Raw genomic sequence first — 14,845 nt, forward strand, 5'->3', positions numbered from 1 at the left:
ATCTGAAAACCTTTAAAAAAAAAAAACTTTGCATGGTTTGTCACTATTTTCTCCCAACTCACAAAACTGATTATGCTCACATTTTCACAGGTCTGTCATTGCATGTACATGGTTGATCACACAAAACATTAACACTGTCTGCGACTATTGTGTCAGATAAGACCTTTAAATAGATCTGTGAACTTAAAAAACTAAATATAATAAAAAATAAGCTTGATTTACGGGAAAAAACACCAGTCTCCCTCCAATAACGACAGCTTTTTAGTTGTTGCATTCAACCCCCCCCCCCCTCCCCCCAAAAAAAACAACCACAAATGTCCCCCACCTTCGTATATATCTTTATCCCCCACGGCAGCCTGCGCACTTCTACGCACAAAAATGTCCCAATACATCACAATATGCAGTAGCCGCTAGCCACACAGGGGAAAAGGAGACCTATCTTCCGGCACAAACACAAGACTCTTCAAACGCAAGAACTAAGGAAACATGAGCGTTATTGGGTTAACTGAAACCCGTCTGGGAATTCAGGATGAGTGTACACTAGTGGTGTAAATTACCGTGACAATTGCACGACCGCGGCCTGAACAGGAATTATACATCTGAAAGTCATTGTATGAGCATTCACGCACCAGGGTTTCGACACCATTGTCGCGATTATTGAAAAATAATTTGTTATCTTTAACGGTAACAGATGACTCAAAAGTTTTTATATTCTTGCATCCCCTTAGTGATTCCCTGCTGCCACTTCCCAAGTTGTATCGCAAAATTGGGCATGATCTCTGGTTACACGGCAGTTACAGGTTGTAGGCTTCTGACTGCCACCCCCAAACGTAAATATTGACAAATAATAATAATAATAATAACGAAGTCTTATATAGAGCACGTATCTACCAAACAAGGTACTCAAGGCGCTGAGTATACACAAACTTTCAGAAAGATAGGTTATTGCAGTGATGAATTTTGAGACCCAATTAGATAGCACCTTATAATGGTTTACAAGGTGCTACGGCGCAAACAGCAGCCCGAGCCAGGAACACTGGGGCGAACCCCTTCTCTTTTCGATAAGTGTACTGGGTTCTTTTACATGCGTTACACAACACGTGGGACCAACGGCTTTACGTCCCATCCAAAGGACGAAGCAATGGTTAAGTGTCTTGCTTAAGGACACACGTGCAAGTGTCACGGCTTGGGATTCGAACCCACACTCTGCTGATCAGAAACACCAGAGTTTGAATTCGGTGATCTTAATCGCTCGGCCACGACACTTCCAGTCAGCATTATAGGGCTATATAGCTCAGTTGGTAGAGCGCCGTCACGTTTATCCAGAGGTTGAACAAAGAAAGATTGACTAGAGTGGGATTTGAACCATCGACCTTCGGATAAATGTACCGCCGCTCTTCAGTAATTCTATTTCACATGGGTGAGAAAAGGAAGACTGCCAACATAGGGATAGATAGCTCAGTTGTAAGAGCGTCGTTAGGTAAAACCAAAGGTCGCTGGTTCAAATCCCCGTTGAGTAAATTCTTCATATCTCAACCCCAAACTATTGAAATAGTCAGGTACCCTTGTGGTTTATTACTTGAAATATAACAGTTTCTTTGAATAGGATATCTCCATCATAAAAAAATGAAACCGGGTCCCGCCGAGATCCCAATCAAAATACCGCAGGAAAACAGTTTTTTTTTTTTGTTTTTTTTCCCCCCCCCCTTTTTTTTCTTCTCTTTCTTCTTTAATAGGGCGAGAGAGTAAACAATACTCAACACAATTCAAAAGGTTGCTAGACTGTCAGCAGAGTCTAATGTCTCGACTTGGGCTAAATTTGGTTGTTGACTAGACCCGCGGGGAATGTGGAATCACGATTAACGGACATCATGCATGCAAGAAGTTGCCACGCATATTAGGGGAATAATGGAGGAAGAAAGGTTATTCGGGAACTGTACTGTCTGGCAAACGATCCAAGCACAATGATTATACTGTAAAGTCAATCTGCAGTAGGTTTCATAATGGTGGAGTGACTTACACAGACACGTTCACTTTACCGCTCGAAAAAAAATTCCATTTCCTCAGGTTTGTTCCTATTTGAAAAACTCTGACCCATGGACCATCACCACGCTGATGCTATATTAAAGGCATGGTCTACTTTCGGTAATTGTCAAAGACCAGTACCCTCACCAAGAATTTGTGCTCAATTAGTCATTAAAGTTGCAGGCCTGTATGATTCGTTTTTTAAGAGGAAAAGGGACACAATGCATTTTTTCCTTGGTAAAGGGCAACCCATGTGAGAATTGTAAATTTCTACTGGAGCATTTCAGGGGCACCAAGAGGTCAAAATAACATTGAAGTCTTATATGGCGCACGTATCTACCAAACAAGGTACTCGAAGCGCTGAGGTTACGGGCAAATTCTGCAAACGTGTATTGAAGGGGATCTTGGATAGAGAATTTCTCTTCTCACATAACCATTCCCAAGCTGGTTCGGAACAACCGTGCAACAAACACATTTCCAGACATCCCTCGCTCTCTGTGAGCTCCTTCCTTTGATGCATTTCTCTTTCAAAAGGTGGTTGATCAACCGCAAAAACTTTTGCAATATTCATTTCCCCTGTCGGCAGTTTTCAGAGGGACGGAGTTAATGAGCTCCAGTTTCGGAGCCTCCAAATCTGAAACTAATTTTAAGATGCATTGATTGACACCATACAGTCTGCCGAGGTGGCAGGATAAATGCTTTGTGGCATAAAAATTACATGACTTTATCTCAATCAATTTGGTCGACTTTCTTTGATAAAAATGTGACTGGTCTTCCTAAAAATTTTGTTGAGCAGACAACATAACTAGGAAATACTTGTGTCTTGAGAAATTTAGCAGAATAGTTCTTTTCAGAACTGAGAAGTCTCCCGCACAATCCGATAAATCTACTTTGTGATAGTAGAATATAGAAAGACAGTTCTCTAAAGAACAAACTCTACTTAGATACACACAGGGTGTTACCGCAAACCAAATATATATTGATACTTTACCATACAATGCCTCAAATCATATATTTACCTCTTTTTTTCACCTTATACCGATGAGTGCTATGAGCTTAGTGCTTTCCAGACTCCATGAGTTGGATTTGAACCCACAACCCCCCAAAAGGTGGCATTTTGTGAACAAACACCGAAGAGCAACATACTCAACAAGCAAGGAACTTAAAGGACCATTACAGAATTGATTTTGCTAGCAAAAAAATTGCTGGCAGTGTAAGCACTTTATGTAATCCACCATATACATAAACTGATAAACCTGTAGAAGTTCGAGATCGATCAGCCATCTGGGTCACGAGAGAAAAGTGGATAACAATTAACAAATTTTGCATTGCATCGATGCCAAAACAAAATTGAATAAAACGCTCACTGAGCGATAACTCCAAACGCGAAATTAAAGTATTCATTTCTCATCAAATATGAAATTTAAGACAGATATACACGTATTTCAAGGGATGTTTTCTACGTTCATCATCATTAGATCGTGTAAAGTTTTATGTAAATCTGTGATCTTCACAATTTTTGTTTCTCACCAATTCTTTAACGTTCCTTCAACCTTTATTGCTTGTTCTTTGGATGGGACGAAAAGCTGCCGTTCCCATGTGGTGTGTAATGCATCTAAAAGAACCCAGTTACACTTATCCCTAAGAGAAGGGGTTTTGCTCCAGTGTTTCTGGCAGTGGCTGCTGAATGCCCCCAAATCACCATTAGAAAGTGCTACATAAATTGTTCTCATATTCAAAAAATAAATACAAAAAAATTGTCTTCACATGTTTCTGTTTGATCAAGTGCCTTGAGCACCTTGTTGGTACATGTGCCGTAAAAGTCTACACATTATTTTACATATTATTGTTGTTATTTATGTCTAGAGCAGATATTTGAAAATTAGTTATGGATATTTCATGCATAAACCTGAGCATGAAATCCCTACAAATAAAATTTCTGGGGGGAAAAACGTAAAACGAAAAAAAGGACAACAAGGTTTTTCAGTACCACCTGCATTATCACCAAATTAAAAGAATTACTACATAAAAATCAATAGTCCCAATTAATCAATCCACCTGATGAACGAAGCATAGTGGCAAGATTATAAAACTCTGTCATAAGCAATGGTCGCCATTGCGTCGCAACCTCGTGAGGCCAGGATCTGTCATCCGGTGGCAGCAGGTGGGATCTGGTGGCAGCAGGTGGGATCGACTGTCTACCACACACTGGGGCCGGATGCCAAGATTCGAGAAAAAAGGGACCACATTAGTTGCTGTCAGATAACAGGTGGGTCTGGTCCTGAATTATTCATGTCACTTGTTTTGATGACTTTTAACACAATGGGAAGGAGATTCTGAGAAGTTATCAAGATTTCAGATTTCAGGAATGAGGACAGGGCATTTTACCTTTCAAGATATTGTAATATTGCCAGTGTGTAACAACATAGCAGGCAAGGGGCGAGAATGCTTGCCTTCCCTTCCCAAAAGAGATCAGAAAAATGCAAAAATGAATGGTGGAACACTAACCCTGTATATGCAGAATTGAGTGACATGGCCCTGTGATAAGCAACTTTTTTACATGGGCCTACTGGCCCAAGTCCTTTTGAATCTTTTATTTGGGGAAAAAAGGGGAGGGAAACAAAACAAAAAAGGCATTTGCCTCACTTGCCCCCAAATGAAAATGTGTGATGAAGCCACTTACTATTGATGATCATAGCAAAAGTAAAAATGGAAAAATACATTAATGCCACAAAAGTAATAATCTACAGTGAGCTACGGTTGGCAACAAAAACGTGTCATTTAGTTCGTTCTAACGACCTGTACACACGGCGAAGCCAGGTACGTGACAATTACTGATGACCATCCAAGAAAGAGAGAAAAAAAAAACCAAGAAAAAAAACCCACAGAGATCTGTTCTCACACCTCTGACATTCTCGCTGCCAATTTGGTCGAGTGAGCAGCGGAGAAAACCCCAGGGCAGTAGTAGTATGGAAGGAGCTAAAAATACCCCCCTTAAAAATGAGGAGGGAGCACACTTTTGAAGGAGCTGAGACGAATCGTAACATGGACTGGGGAATTCATCACAATGGGAAGGTCACAGGAGAGTTGAAATAATGACCTTTTCAGGGAATCCAAAGTGAAAACAAACTTTTAAAGGGAAGGTATGTGTTTGGTAATCAGCCTTAAAATTAATGGAAATAAAACTTTTCGGTGGGAGCCCATTCCTTTGCTGTTTGTGGTTTCCAATCTTGTGCGTCTTGAGCACCTATATTTGGTGGATTTTGCCACTTTATAAATAGTTTTTTATTATTATTATCATTACTGCAGCTTCTGATAGTGCAAAGTGTTTGTAAATAATTCATGTCAAAGTAATGTGGTTGTGTAACAAGATATCAATTTTGATGCCTACTGTCAGAAAGGCTTCTCTGCTTGTGTTTTCCTATCAGGGATTATTTTTCCTGTGTGATGGACACATGGACTTAATCGCTCCTGATTTTCAGCTAAACCTTAAAAAACACTCACAGACAAAAAAAACAAAAACAAAAAACATGAAAATATGGGCTTTAATCTGTTGTGTGAGTCAGGAGAAAATAACGAAAAACCATGGTTTGGTTGTAACAACAGAAATCAGATGTTTCAAGATACAGTTTTCTCGAATATGACTTCTATTCATTTCATAGTGAAATATTCCTTAGAAGAAACGGTTCTAGTACGAAATCATAACAAATAAGCTTTCAGACTGAAACCAACCACTGTTTTTCAACCTTACCAATCAAATATTTATCTTTAAAGACACTGGACACACTTAATTAGTGTCAAAGACTAGACTTCTCACTTGGTGTATCTCAACATCTGCACAAAATAACAAACCTGTGGAAATTTGAACTCAATTGGTCGCCGAAGTATGAGATAATCATGAAAGAAAAAACACCCTTATTACACTAGGTCGTGTGTTTTCAGATGCTTGATTTCGAGAACTCAAAATCAAATTTTAAGGTCTCGAAATCCAATTTGTGGAAAATTACTTTGTTCTCAAAAACTATGTTACTTCAGATGGAGCTGTTTTTCACAATGTTTTGTACTATCAACAGCTCTCCGTTACTCATAATCCAATACGGTTTTATGCTAACAATTATTTTGAGTAATTGCCAATAGTGTCCAGTGCCTTTAAAGGAGCTCTATGAAATAGGTCGCAGGTGTTTTGCATATTTTTTCCCCTCCAAACTTCTGAAATGGACGCCTTACAACACGATCTTGAATTGAATTCCAATGGGTCCTTTTGAAGATTCCTTCATCTCCACGTATAATTTTTTTTGAAAGTGAATATTATACAGCCATGAACACTAATAAGTACACCACACTATGACAGAAGCACTCTTACATGTATGTGCACCCAGAAACGCAGTGCACAAAGGTCCATTAAGAACCGCTACACATCCAAACAGCACCTCCACTACATATCGTGAAATCCATCTTCGAGTTTCTCTTATACCACATTTCAAAATTGATCCGGCAAATCATTCCGGAGAATTTCTGGTACTCATGTTACCCGTAACAAAATAAATCATAAAACCCCCCTGAAGACTGTTAGCCTTTTAACCGAGAAAGAAGGACAGATAAATAAAAAAGATAGTCAAGGGTACTTATTGAAGAGAGAGGAGGGGGCATTCACAGGGGGTAAAATATTTCATGGGTGTTCTACGACACAAGTGATTTTGTCGCTGTAATACCTCTTTATTCGGAGGCGGTGTATTGATTTAAAGTGAGTGTGACTTTTATTAGGTGTGCCGAGAATCATAAAGTGCTGGTGAGGGGATCCGAAGGAGTAAACCCTACAGGTGAACCGGGAGACACTTTACGACGCCGTCGCGTGAAGTTTCCTTGCGCCGCTCCGAGTGTGAAACACTGCAATTTTTTGTTTTCATTTTATGGAAATCATACCTAACAATCCTGAAAGCCTTGGAGTGTTTAATCCCTAGAAATGTCTGATTTTGGCTGGAGAGTGAACGCGTAAACACTTGAGTGCTTGTTTTATTAGAAAAAAACGCAACAGCAAAGATAAGTTTCAGGGCTTTTGTTTGCTTTGACAAGACACCGAGCCAAAAATGCGATTCATGTTGCTACCTTCGCAGGAAATGAAAAGAGTACTGAAGCAGAAATAGTTAGTTAGTTCAGATACAATTCCGAAATTGGAGGCGTTTATGCTCAGGGTCGCTGTTTTTCTTACAGATAAATTGTATATCAATAGAGTTATTGAAACACAAACCTTTCAAGAAGCAATAATCAATAATTTCTTTAGCTAAAAAGTTGCAATTTGACACATAATTTGTTCAGGGCGATAACTACTCTTACACGTGATACAATAGAGTCACTATACGAGTCTCGATTTGATTTCCTGACCATTTCCTCTGAAAGTCAGAGGTGGATCATATGAGGCCATTTTGTAGGGGAACAAAGCGGTAGAGTGGGAGTGGAGGGGTCCAGTGGAAGTGTAGAGGGCTTAAAGGGGAGTGAACAGAGCAGCGTAGATCAGGGTTTGCTGTTCACACTTTCATCTACACAATATTTTAGATATACTGATCATATGTCCACAATAATTATTCAGCTTTTTCTTTTGCAAATGAGGACCCCCCCCCCTCTAATGATCTGCTGGCTAAATGCCAGTTAAAACACCTGAGGACCAGGCAACAATTTCTCAAAGGCTGGATAGTTCAGCATCCCTATGGATGTGTGTATAATTCCATTCTATATCACTTCCCTTTCCTCCATTCCAGCCCCATAACCCTCCTCTTCATAGACATCATTTTGTGGGGTGTCATGGCTAGCGGTTAAGAGCACTGGATTCACGCTCTGATGTTTGATCAGCAGAGTGTGGGTTTGAATCACGGTCGTGACACTTGCTACGTAAAATTGGGGAGGTAGTGCTTTGTGCTCTACCGGCCAGACTTCGGACTGATGATACCCAAGCCTACATGTGCATGGAGTAGGTGGCAACGACCTCCGGAAAAAAGTTCTGTGTCTGGCGACTTGCATGTATATAAAATAAAAATAAATATAAAAAATATTTAAAAAAATCAAGTCAAAGAGCAACTGGTCCCCTCTCGTTCTTCTTTGATCTTGTGACTTCAAAAAGTGGATAGCATCAAAATACTTGACATGCACACTAAGCACCCTCCAAACACTTAAAAGTTTTGAACAACTGTGGGCGCAGACAGTCACTTTTAGGAGCCAATCAGCATTGGTTTTCAGGACTTCCCTACCAGGGGTAAGTGACAACAGGTACCGATACGACGCACAGCCCATGGCAGCCAGGCTGGCTCTGATCAAATTATACATTAATGTAATCTGCCGTGTACACCACTTGAACATAACTAGCAAATCAATCAAATGTGACACATTGGACGGTAAGGGGAGCCGGCTGACTCATCGGTACTTGGCAGGAGAAATTTATCTCCGCACTTTTGCCCTGATTGACGATTCAAACAAGTGTTGCATATAACACAAAGATGCCAACATTTGCGTCTTGCAATCAGGGAGATTTTGTATAGCAATCGAGGTGATATTTAGAAAAATTACATTCAACATACATGTTAGGACCAAGATTTTTTCAAACTTGCTCATGTGAACATGGAAAGTTTTTTGGTGCGTAGCTTTTTGTCATGCTTAAAGGGATGCTGCAGTGAATTAAAATAAAACAGTTAATTTTGCTGTCATTTATTTCTGATATGTATTGAACATCAATAAAATGTGTTTTGTTTTTCCCCCGACGTATGTCACTTGCGTAATTAGCCAATAAGTCATGCCCCCCCCCCTTTTGTGGATTGTTACCACCCCCCTTCCATCGACGTCACGTCGGGAATTTAAACATATCGTCGGCAAAAAGAGTCTGGTCCCTAACTACACGCGCCTAGGTACCAGGCCCACAGTGCACACGTCTCTATATGCACACAGCCAGGGGGCCCCGACGGCTCGGGTTCCCGACATGATGTCACATGAAGGCTCCCTTTAAGGGGCGGGGTGGGTTCCCCTAATCTCTTGAAAACCACATTTAAAAAATATTTCAGGTTTAAAAAGTCATGTTCAATCGTTTAAATTTAAAAAAAAAAAAAAACCACTGCAGCAACCCTTTAAGAGCTCAACGGCATCGAGCTAAGGTTATTATACAGCCAAGCAGAAATTCTGCTGAATACCAGTCTTAAAAGATATCTCTCAGTATTTTGGCCGGTAAATCTCCTTCTGTTAAGAGAAAGTTTCCAATGCTTACTGCTAAGCAAGATATTTTATGATGCTTAGCCTTTTTGTCATGCTTAACAGCTCAATGACATCGGACTAAGATACTTTTTGGCTAAGCAAAACACAGCCGGATACCAGTCTTAAATGATATCGCTCACACGGTATTTTGCCCAGTTAACCTCCTTCTGCTAAGAGAAAGTTTCAATTGTTATTAGACTTTGTGGAAGTGTCGTGGCCGAGCGGTTCAGAGCACCCAATTCAAACTTTGGTGTTTCTTATCAGCAGAGTGTTGGTTTGAATCCCAAGCCGTGACACTTGTGTCCTTAAGCAAGACACTCAACCATTGCTTTGTTCTTAGGATGGGACATAAAGTTATGGTCCCATGTGTTGAAAATAACCCAGTGTCGTTTTGAAAAGAGAAGGGGTTCGCCCTGGTCTTCCTGGCTGTGGCTGCTGTATGTGCCGTACACCTTGCAAACCCTTATAAGGTGCTACATTATTGGGTCTAATAATTCACTACTGCAATAACCTATCTTTCTGAAAGCTTGTATCTCAGCGCCTTGAGTACCTTGTTTGGTAGATATGTGTGCTATAAGACTTTGATATTATTATTAGACTCACCCTGGCATCCCACCAGCCTCCATGGTGTTGGCGAGCGTCACGTCGTTAGACCAGACATCAAACTGCCATTTTCTCATGCCAAGTACACCGCAATGCACCTTGCCGCTGTGTATACCCACTCTCATGTTGACGTTTACCTGTGTAACTTCACGCACCAATCTAAACACAGAGACCCAAAACAAAAATCAACAATTTATCTGATGACAGTAAACACAATCTTGAAACACCTGTTGATGGGGAACGTTAGCCATTTATTTAATTTCATTTCATTCAATAACTTTGGTTGTGACGCCAAGGATCCTCTCTAAGCAAACCTTATCACCATACAGCTAAGAACAATAGGGACTTTTCGTTTTTGACGACGGATGGTTCTGCGACGGTAAAGATGACATTTGGCGTCATCTGCGCATGCGTCGGCTTTGAGGACGGTCGTCCCTCAATTTCTACAACAGTACTTGGGATGAATCTTCGTTGTGCTGAAAACGACAACGTTTAGCTGAACAACCGTCGCAGAACCATCTGTCGTCGAAAACGAAAAGTCCCTACTATGGGGAGAAGACAAGGAATGTAGTTTCAGTTTTAGAAGTGTTCCTGAAAAACAATCTGATTTAAAATAAATAAAATAAAAAATTGGGGGGGGGGGGGGGGGGGAGTAGGAGAGGTTTTTAGATGACCTCTACATGCAGGTGTCAAATGGAATTCTGTCCCCCCCATCAAGGTAATAGAGCCTTCCCATGAAATATGTAAATTGCACACAGCGCGTGCGCACTAACATTTTGGTTGGCAAAATGAGGGAAAATCGCGATGTTTTGTACATGGCTAATGGCTGCGTGACGCAGATGCGATTGCACGTCTGCTTAGTGCACAACTCTATGGTGTTTGCCAACCAATAGGGTCTGTACGCATGCGTAAATGTAATGAGCATATTTCATGGGAAGGGTCTATTAACATGGGCTAGACAAGGTTGCTTCAAAAGAGGGCGCTATCAGAAGTAGTTTGTACACAGTTCGCCGTATGGAGAGACAGAATCTCTGGGGGTACAGAATATCCTGCCACACTGGTGCTCTAATTTTATAGACAAGGGCAGTTAGTCGACCTGTGCTTGGCAATGTAAATGAATGGTTTTAAAAAATGGTAACATCAAATCCATTTCTCTATGTTGAAAGTCAGTAATTTAGCTTTTAGTCACAATAATCCCTTTACCCCTACCCCAATTTTCATAGAGCTGCTTCAGCACAAAATATAACTAATAGCACAATGAAAATATGCATACCTGAACAGGGTACTAGCCAAACTACATGTATTATAATACACAAACAATTTGTGACTGGTATCCCATTTATGCAAAGCAGAAAATCGTTAAGCAGTATTTTCTGCTTGAGCAGCTCTATGAACTTGATCCCATGGCCCAATTTCATGGCTCTGCTTACCGTAAGCAAGGAACCGGTGTTTGCAGAAGCAGAGAATTCTGTGCTTACTTAATTCTAGCGGGTATTTCACGGTTTAGCTGCGAATATAGCTTTTGGGGGTGCGTACTCCAGGTGCGAATATAGCTTTTGGGGGTGCGTACTCCAGGTTACTAGGCATTCTATGCTTACAGCTAGCTTGTAAGAGGAGATTTGTGATCGTAAGCACAGAATTCGGCGGTAAGCAGAGTCATGAAATTGGGCCCTGATATCATCTTTCAGTTGAACAAAATAATTGCGCCGTTTGTTGACCCAGCATTCTGCTCTGTCCCATCAGCTTCAATTTACCGTCTCCTCATGTGTAAAATCATCAGGAAAAAGACCCCCCAGAAACTAGCCTTCGGCTGTATCATTTAACCATCAACCATAGACAAACTGTAACCCGAGACTACGAGGCCTCGTAAAACAGTCTAATCTTCGCTTAATCACGACGGATATCCGTGCCATCGTCTCTCCCGACACATCTGATAATCAACCTCTCAAAAAACGTTCCTGTCTCCAGCTCGGCCCTAGAGCCCGAAACAAAATCATGCCCTATTGTCTTGGATTAAACAGGGATTAAAAGAATGATTAGTGAAGTCCGCTTTTGACGTTTGGAGTCTTATCCCTGCGTCTGTCATCGAGAAACAAAAATTCCCCAGTGACCGTGAGAGAAGATTTCACTTGTTTGACATGGTTCAGCTAGGAAGCTTATGAAGTTATATCCTTAACCCAAACATTCACTGTATCAAAGACGGATTGTGAAATGTTAATACTTAGAAGTTTTGTTTTTAAGGGGGGGGGTGGGGGGACTCCAAGGTTAATTTTAGTTTTGTGACGGATTGTTGGACGTCGCCATATTTTACATAGTCCAGCTAGGCAGCTTATGAAGGGATTTCTGTAGCCTAAACATTTATTAGCCTTGATCAACGTTCTCCAGCCTGCCGCGACCTGCATAATCGGAGTCCCCTATGAGTTCAGCCAGCGCACATGCCCCTATACATAACACAAAGCATGAATATAATACGTGTACAGCGTATGTACACATATTTACGTGTACATGCGTACCATCTGTACAGTGCATGTACTGTAGATGAGTACTTTCTAAGTTTGAGCCATGCGTACGAGGTTGGAAGTAGAAAGACACGACCGTACTCACGACTCTGTTCTGGCTGAACAATGTACTGAACATACAATGTTAGTCAAGGCTAAAACATTATATGCCTCCTAAGATGTGTCATTTGAAAGCTCATATTCCCGCTCATTTGATGAGCAAATAAACAAGGTAATGATTTTCGGAAGGAGATGCATGGTTTTGACAGAGTGTGTCTTGGTAAATTATACAAAGAGTAAACACAATCTCCAGGCACGTAGGTAGAATCAGGAATCCCATTGGCAACAAGAATCAACTACATGGACTTACCCAAAGAAATGTAATAAATAAATGAATAAATAAATGAATAAATAAAATACTTTTTCAAGCCATGCAATATCCGGTCAGAAAATGTCTCATATTAATCATTTTAAGTCTTCCCTTTAAAAAAATTCTATACCACGATTAAAGACAGTGGACACAATTGGTAATTGTCAAAGACCAGTCTTCTCACTTGGTGCATAAAATAGACCTGTGAAAATTTTAACGTAATCGGTAATTGAAGTCGCAAGATATTAATGAAAGAAAAACCAGCCATGTCACACGAAGTTGTGCGCTTTCAGATGCTTGATTTCGAGACCTCAAATTCTAAATCTGAGGTCTCGAAATCAGAAATCTCAAAAATTACTTCTTTCTCGAAAACTACTCCACTTCAGAGGGAGCCGTTTCTCAGAATGTTTTATACTACCATTCTCTCCCTACTCGTTACCAAGTAAGTTTTATGCTAATAAATATTTTGAGTGATTACCAATAGTGTCCAGTGCCTTTAAGATCCAATTAGTTTATGAAATAACATACATGTTTACAAATAAATCTGTCCTGCCCCCTTCTAACCAAGTCACTGACCCCTGTTGATTGACACCCCCTCTAGGAGTCGTATGGCCCAGCTTAGGATATCATTGCATATAAGCTGACCAGCGTATAAGATGTGGTTAAGACAATGTAAATATTAAAATACGTCAGCATGTGTTGACTGCAGTGTTTGATCAATGTACACGATTTATTTGTTCACCTTAATTTTTACACATGATTTCACTCCGAAAATGGTAGACCATGAGCAGACAGTAACCGCATGCAACATCAGTGTAAGCTGTTTATGGACAATGTTTGCTTGCCATGTATGGTTTAATTCACTCAAGAAGTTTTGAGACCAGTTCCCAATGTCATAGAGCTGCTTATGCAGAAACATCTGCTTAAAAATTGTCTGCTAAGCAGAAACGAGCGGAACACCAGTTACAAATTGTGCCAGCTATTTAAGCTGGTAACCTTATTCTGATAATGTTATTGTTCTTAGCTACTTTGTGTGCTTAAAGGCAGTGGACACTATTGGTAATTACTCAAAATAATTATCAGCATAAAACCTTTCTTGGTGACGAGTAATGGGGAGAGGTTGATGGTATAAAACATTGTGAGAAACGGCTCCCTCTGAAGTGCCATAGTTTTTGAGAAAGAAGTTATTTTCCACGAATTTGATTTCATGACCTCAGATTAAGAATTTGAGGTCTCGAAATCAAGCATCTAAATGCACACAACTTCGTGAGACAAGGGTGTTTTATTCTTTCATTATTATCTCGCAAGTTCGATGACCGATTGAGCTCAAATTTTCACAGGTTTGTTATTTTATGCATATGTTGAGATACATCAACTGTGAAGGCTAGTCTTTGACAATTACCAATAGTGTCCACTGCCTTTAAGCGGCTTAAGCTCTATGAAATTGGGCCCTAACTCTATGGTTGATAACTCACTTTTTTTTTAACGAGAAACGAGTGCCAGACAAGTGGGTGGACAGTTAGAGAATTGTAAGCAACCGGTACCCCGTAACCACAGCTTACCAACTGTGGGCGTCACGACACAGCGTCTCCGTGGTTAACACTTGATAGTTAACTGAAAGGAGAAGATGGCCCAAGAGGGTCCATCAAGGAATCTCTTGCTGGACTTTCACTGTTTTCCTTCTCTACCCGCGGGCAAAAGCAATTTGGACCATCAAAAAGTAGGACAGAGGGAATGAAAGGCATTGCTTGGAAAAACAGCGGAGAAATTTGAGCATATTGAAAATAACGATATTGAAAATAATGGTATTAAATAAGGGAATAAAAGAGTGGGAGGAGGTCTTGAAACAGTTGTTTAAAACCGGCATGGTCGTGGCTGCGTGAGAAAGATTCTCACTAAAAACTTATCTGCAAATGTTCAATTCTTGCGGCCGATTTCACGAAACGCTAGGATTACTCCGATCTCGAGTTAGGACATGTAACCCGTCCTAACTTAGGCTGGGTTCAATGCGTCCTACGTGGTCTTCAGATAGGGAACTTTACTTGTCCTCCTAAGATTAATCCTAAGTTAGGATGAGTTTGGTGAAATCGACGGCAGGTCACACAAAGGATTAAGC

The 14,845-nt window shown here is 40.5% G+C and overlaps 1 protein-coding gene across 1 annotated transcript in view; it reads right to left on the reverse strand.

The window, feature by feature from the left end:
• The window catches only part of LOC117300271 (adenylate cyclase type 5-like), a 128,576-nt gene that overhangs the window by 29,079 nt on the left and 84,652 nt on the right, over positions 1 to 14,845 (reverse strand). The window contains exon 7 of the mRNA XM_033784005.1: positions 9,862 to 10,020. Coding sequence (XP_033639896.1) covers positions 9,862 to 10,020 — 159 coding nt within the window. The remainder of the gene's footprint in view (positions 1 to 9,861; positions 10,021 to 14,845) is intronic.

This window comes from Asterias rubens, chromosome 15 (assembly GCF_902459465.1).
Source record: "Asterias rubens chromosome 15, eAstRub1.3, whole genome shotgun sequence".
Lineage (NCBI taxonomy): Eukaryota > Metazoa > Echinodermata > Asteroidea > Forcipulatida > Asteriidae > Asterias > Asterias rubens.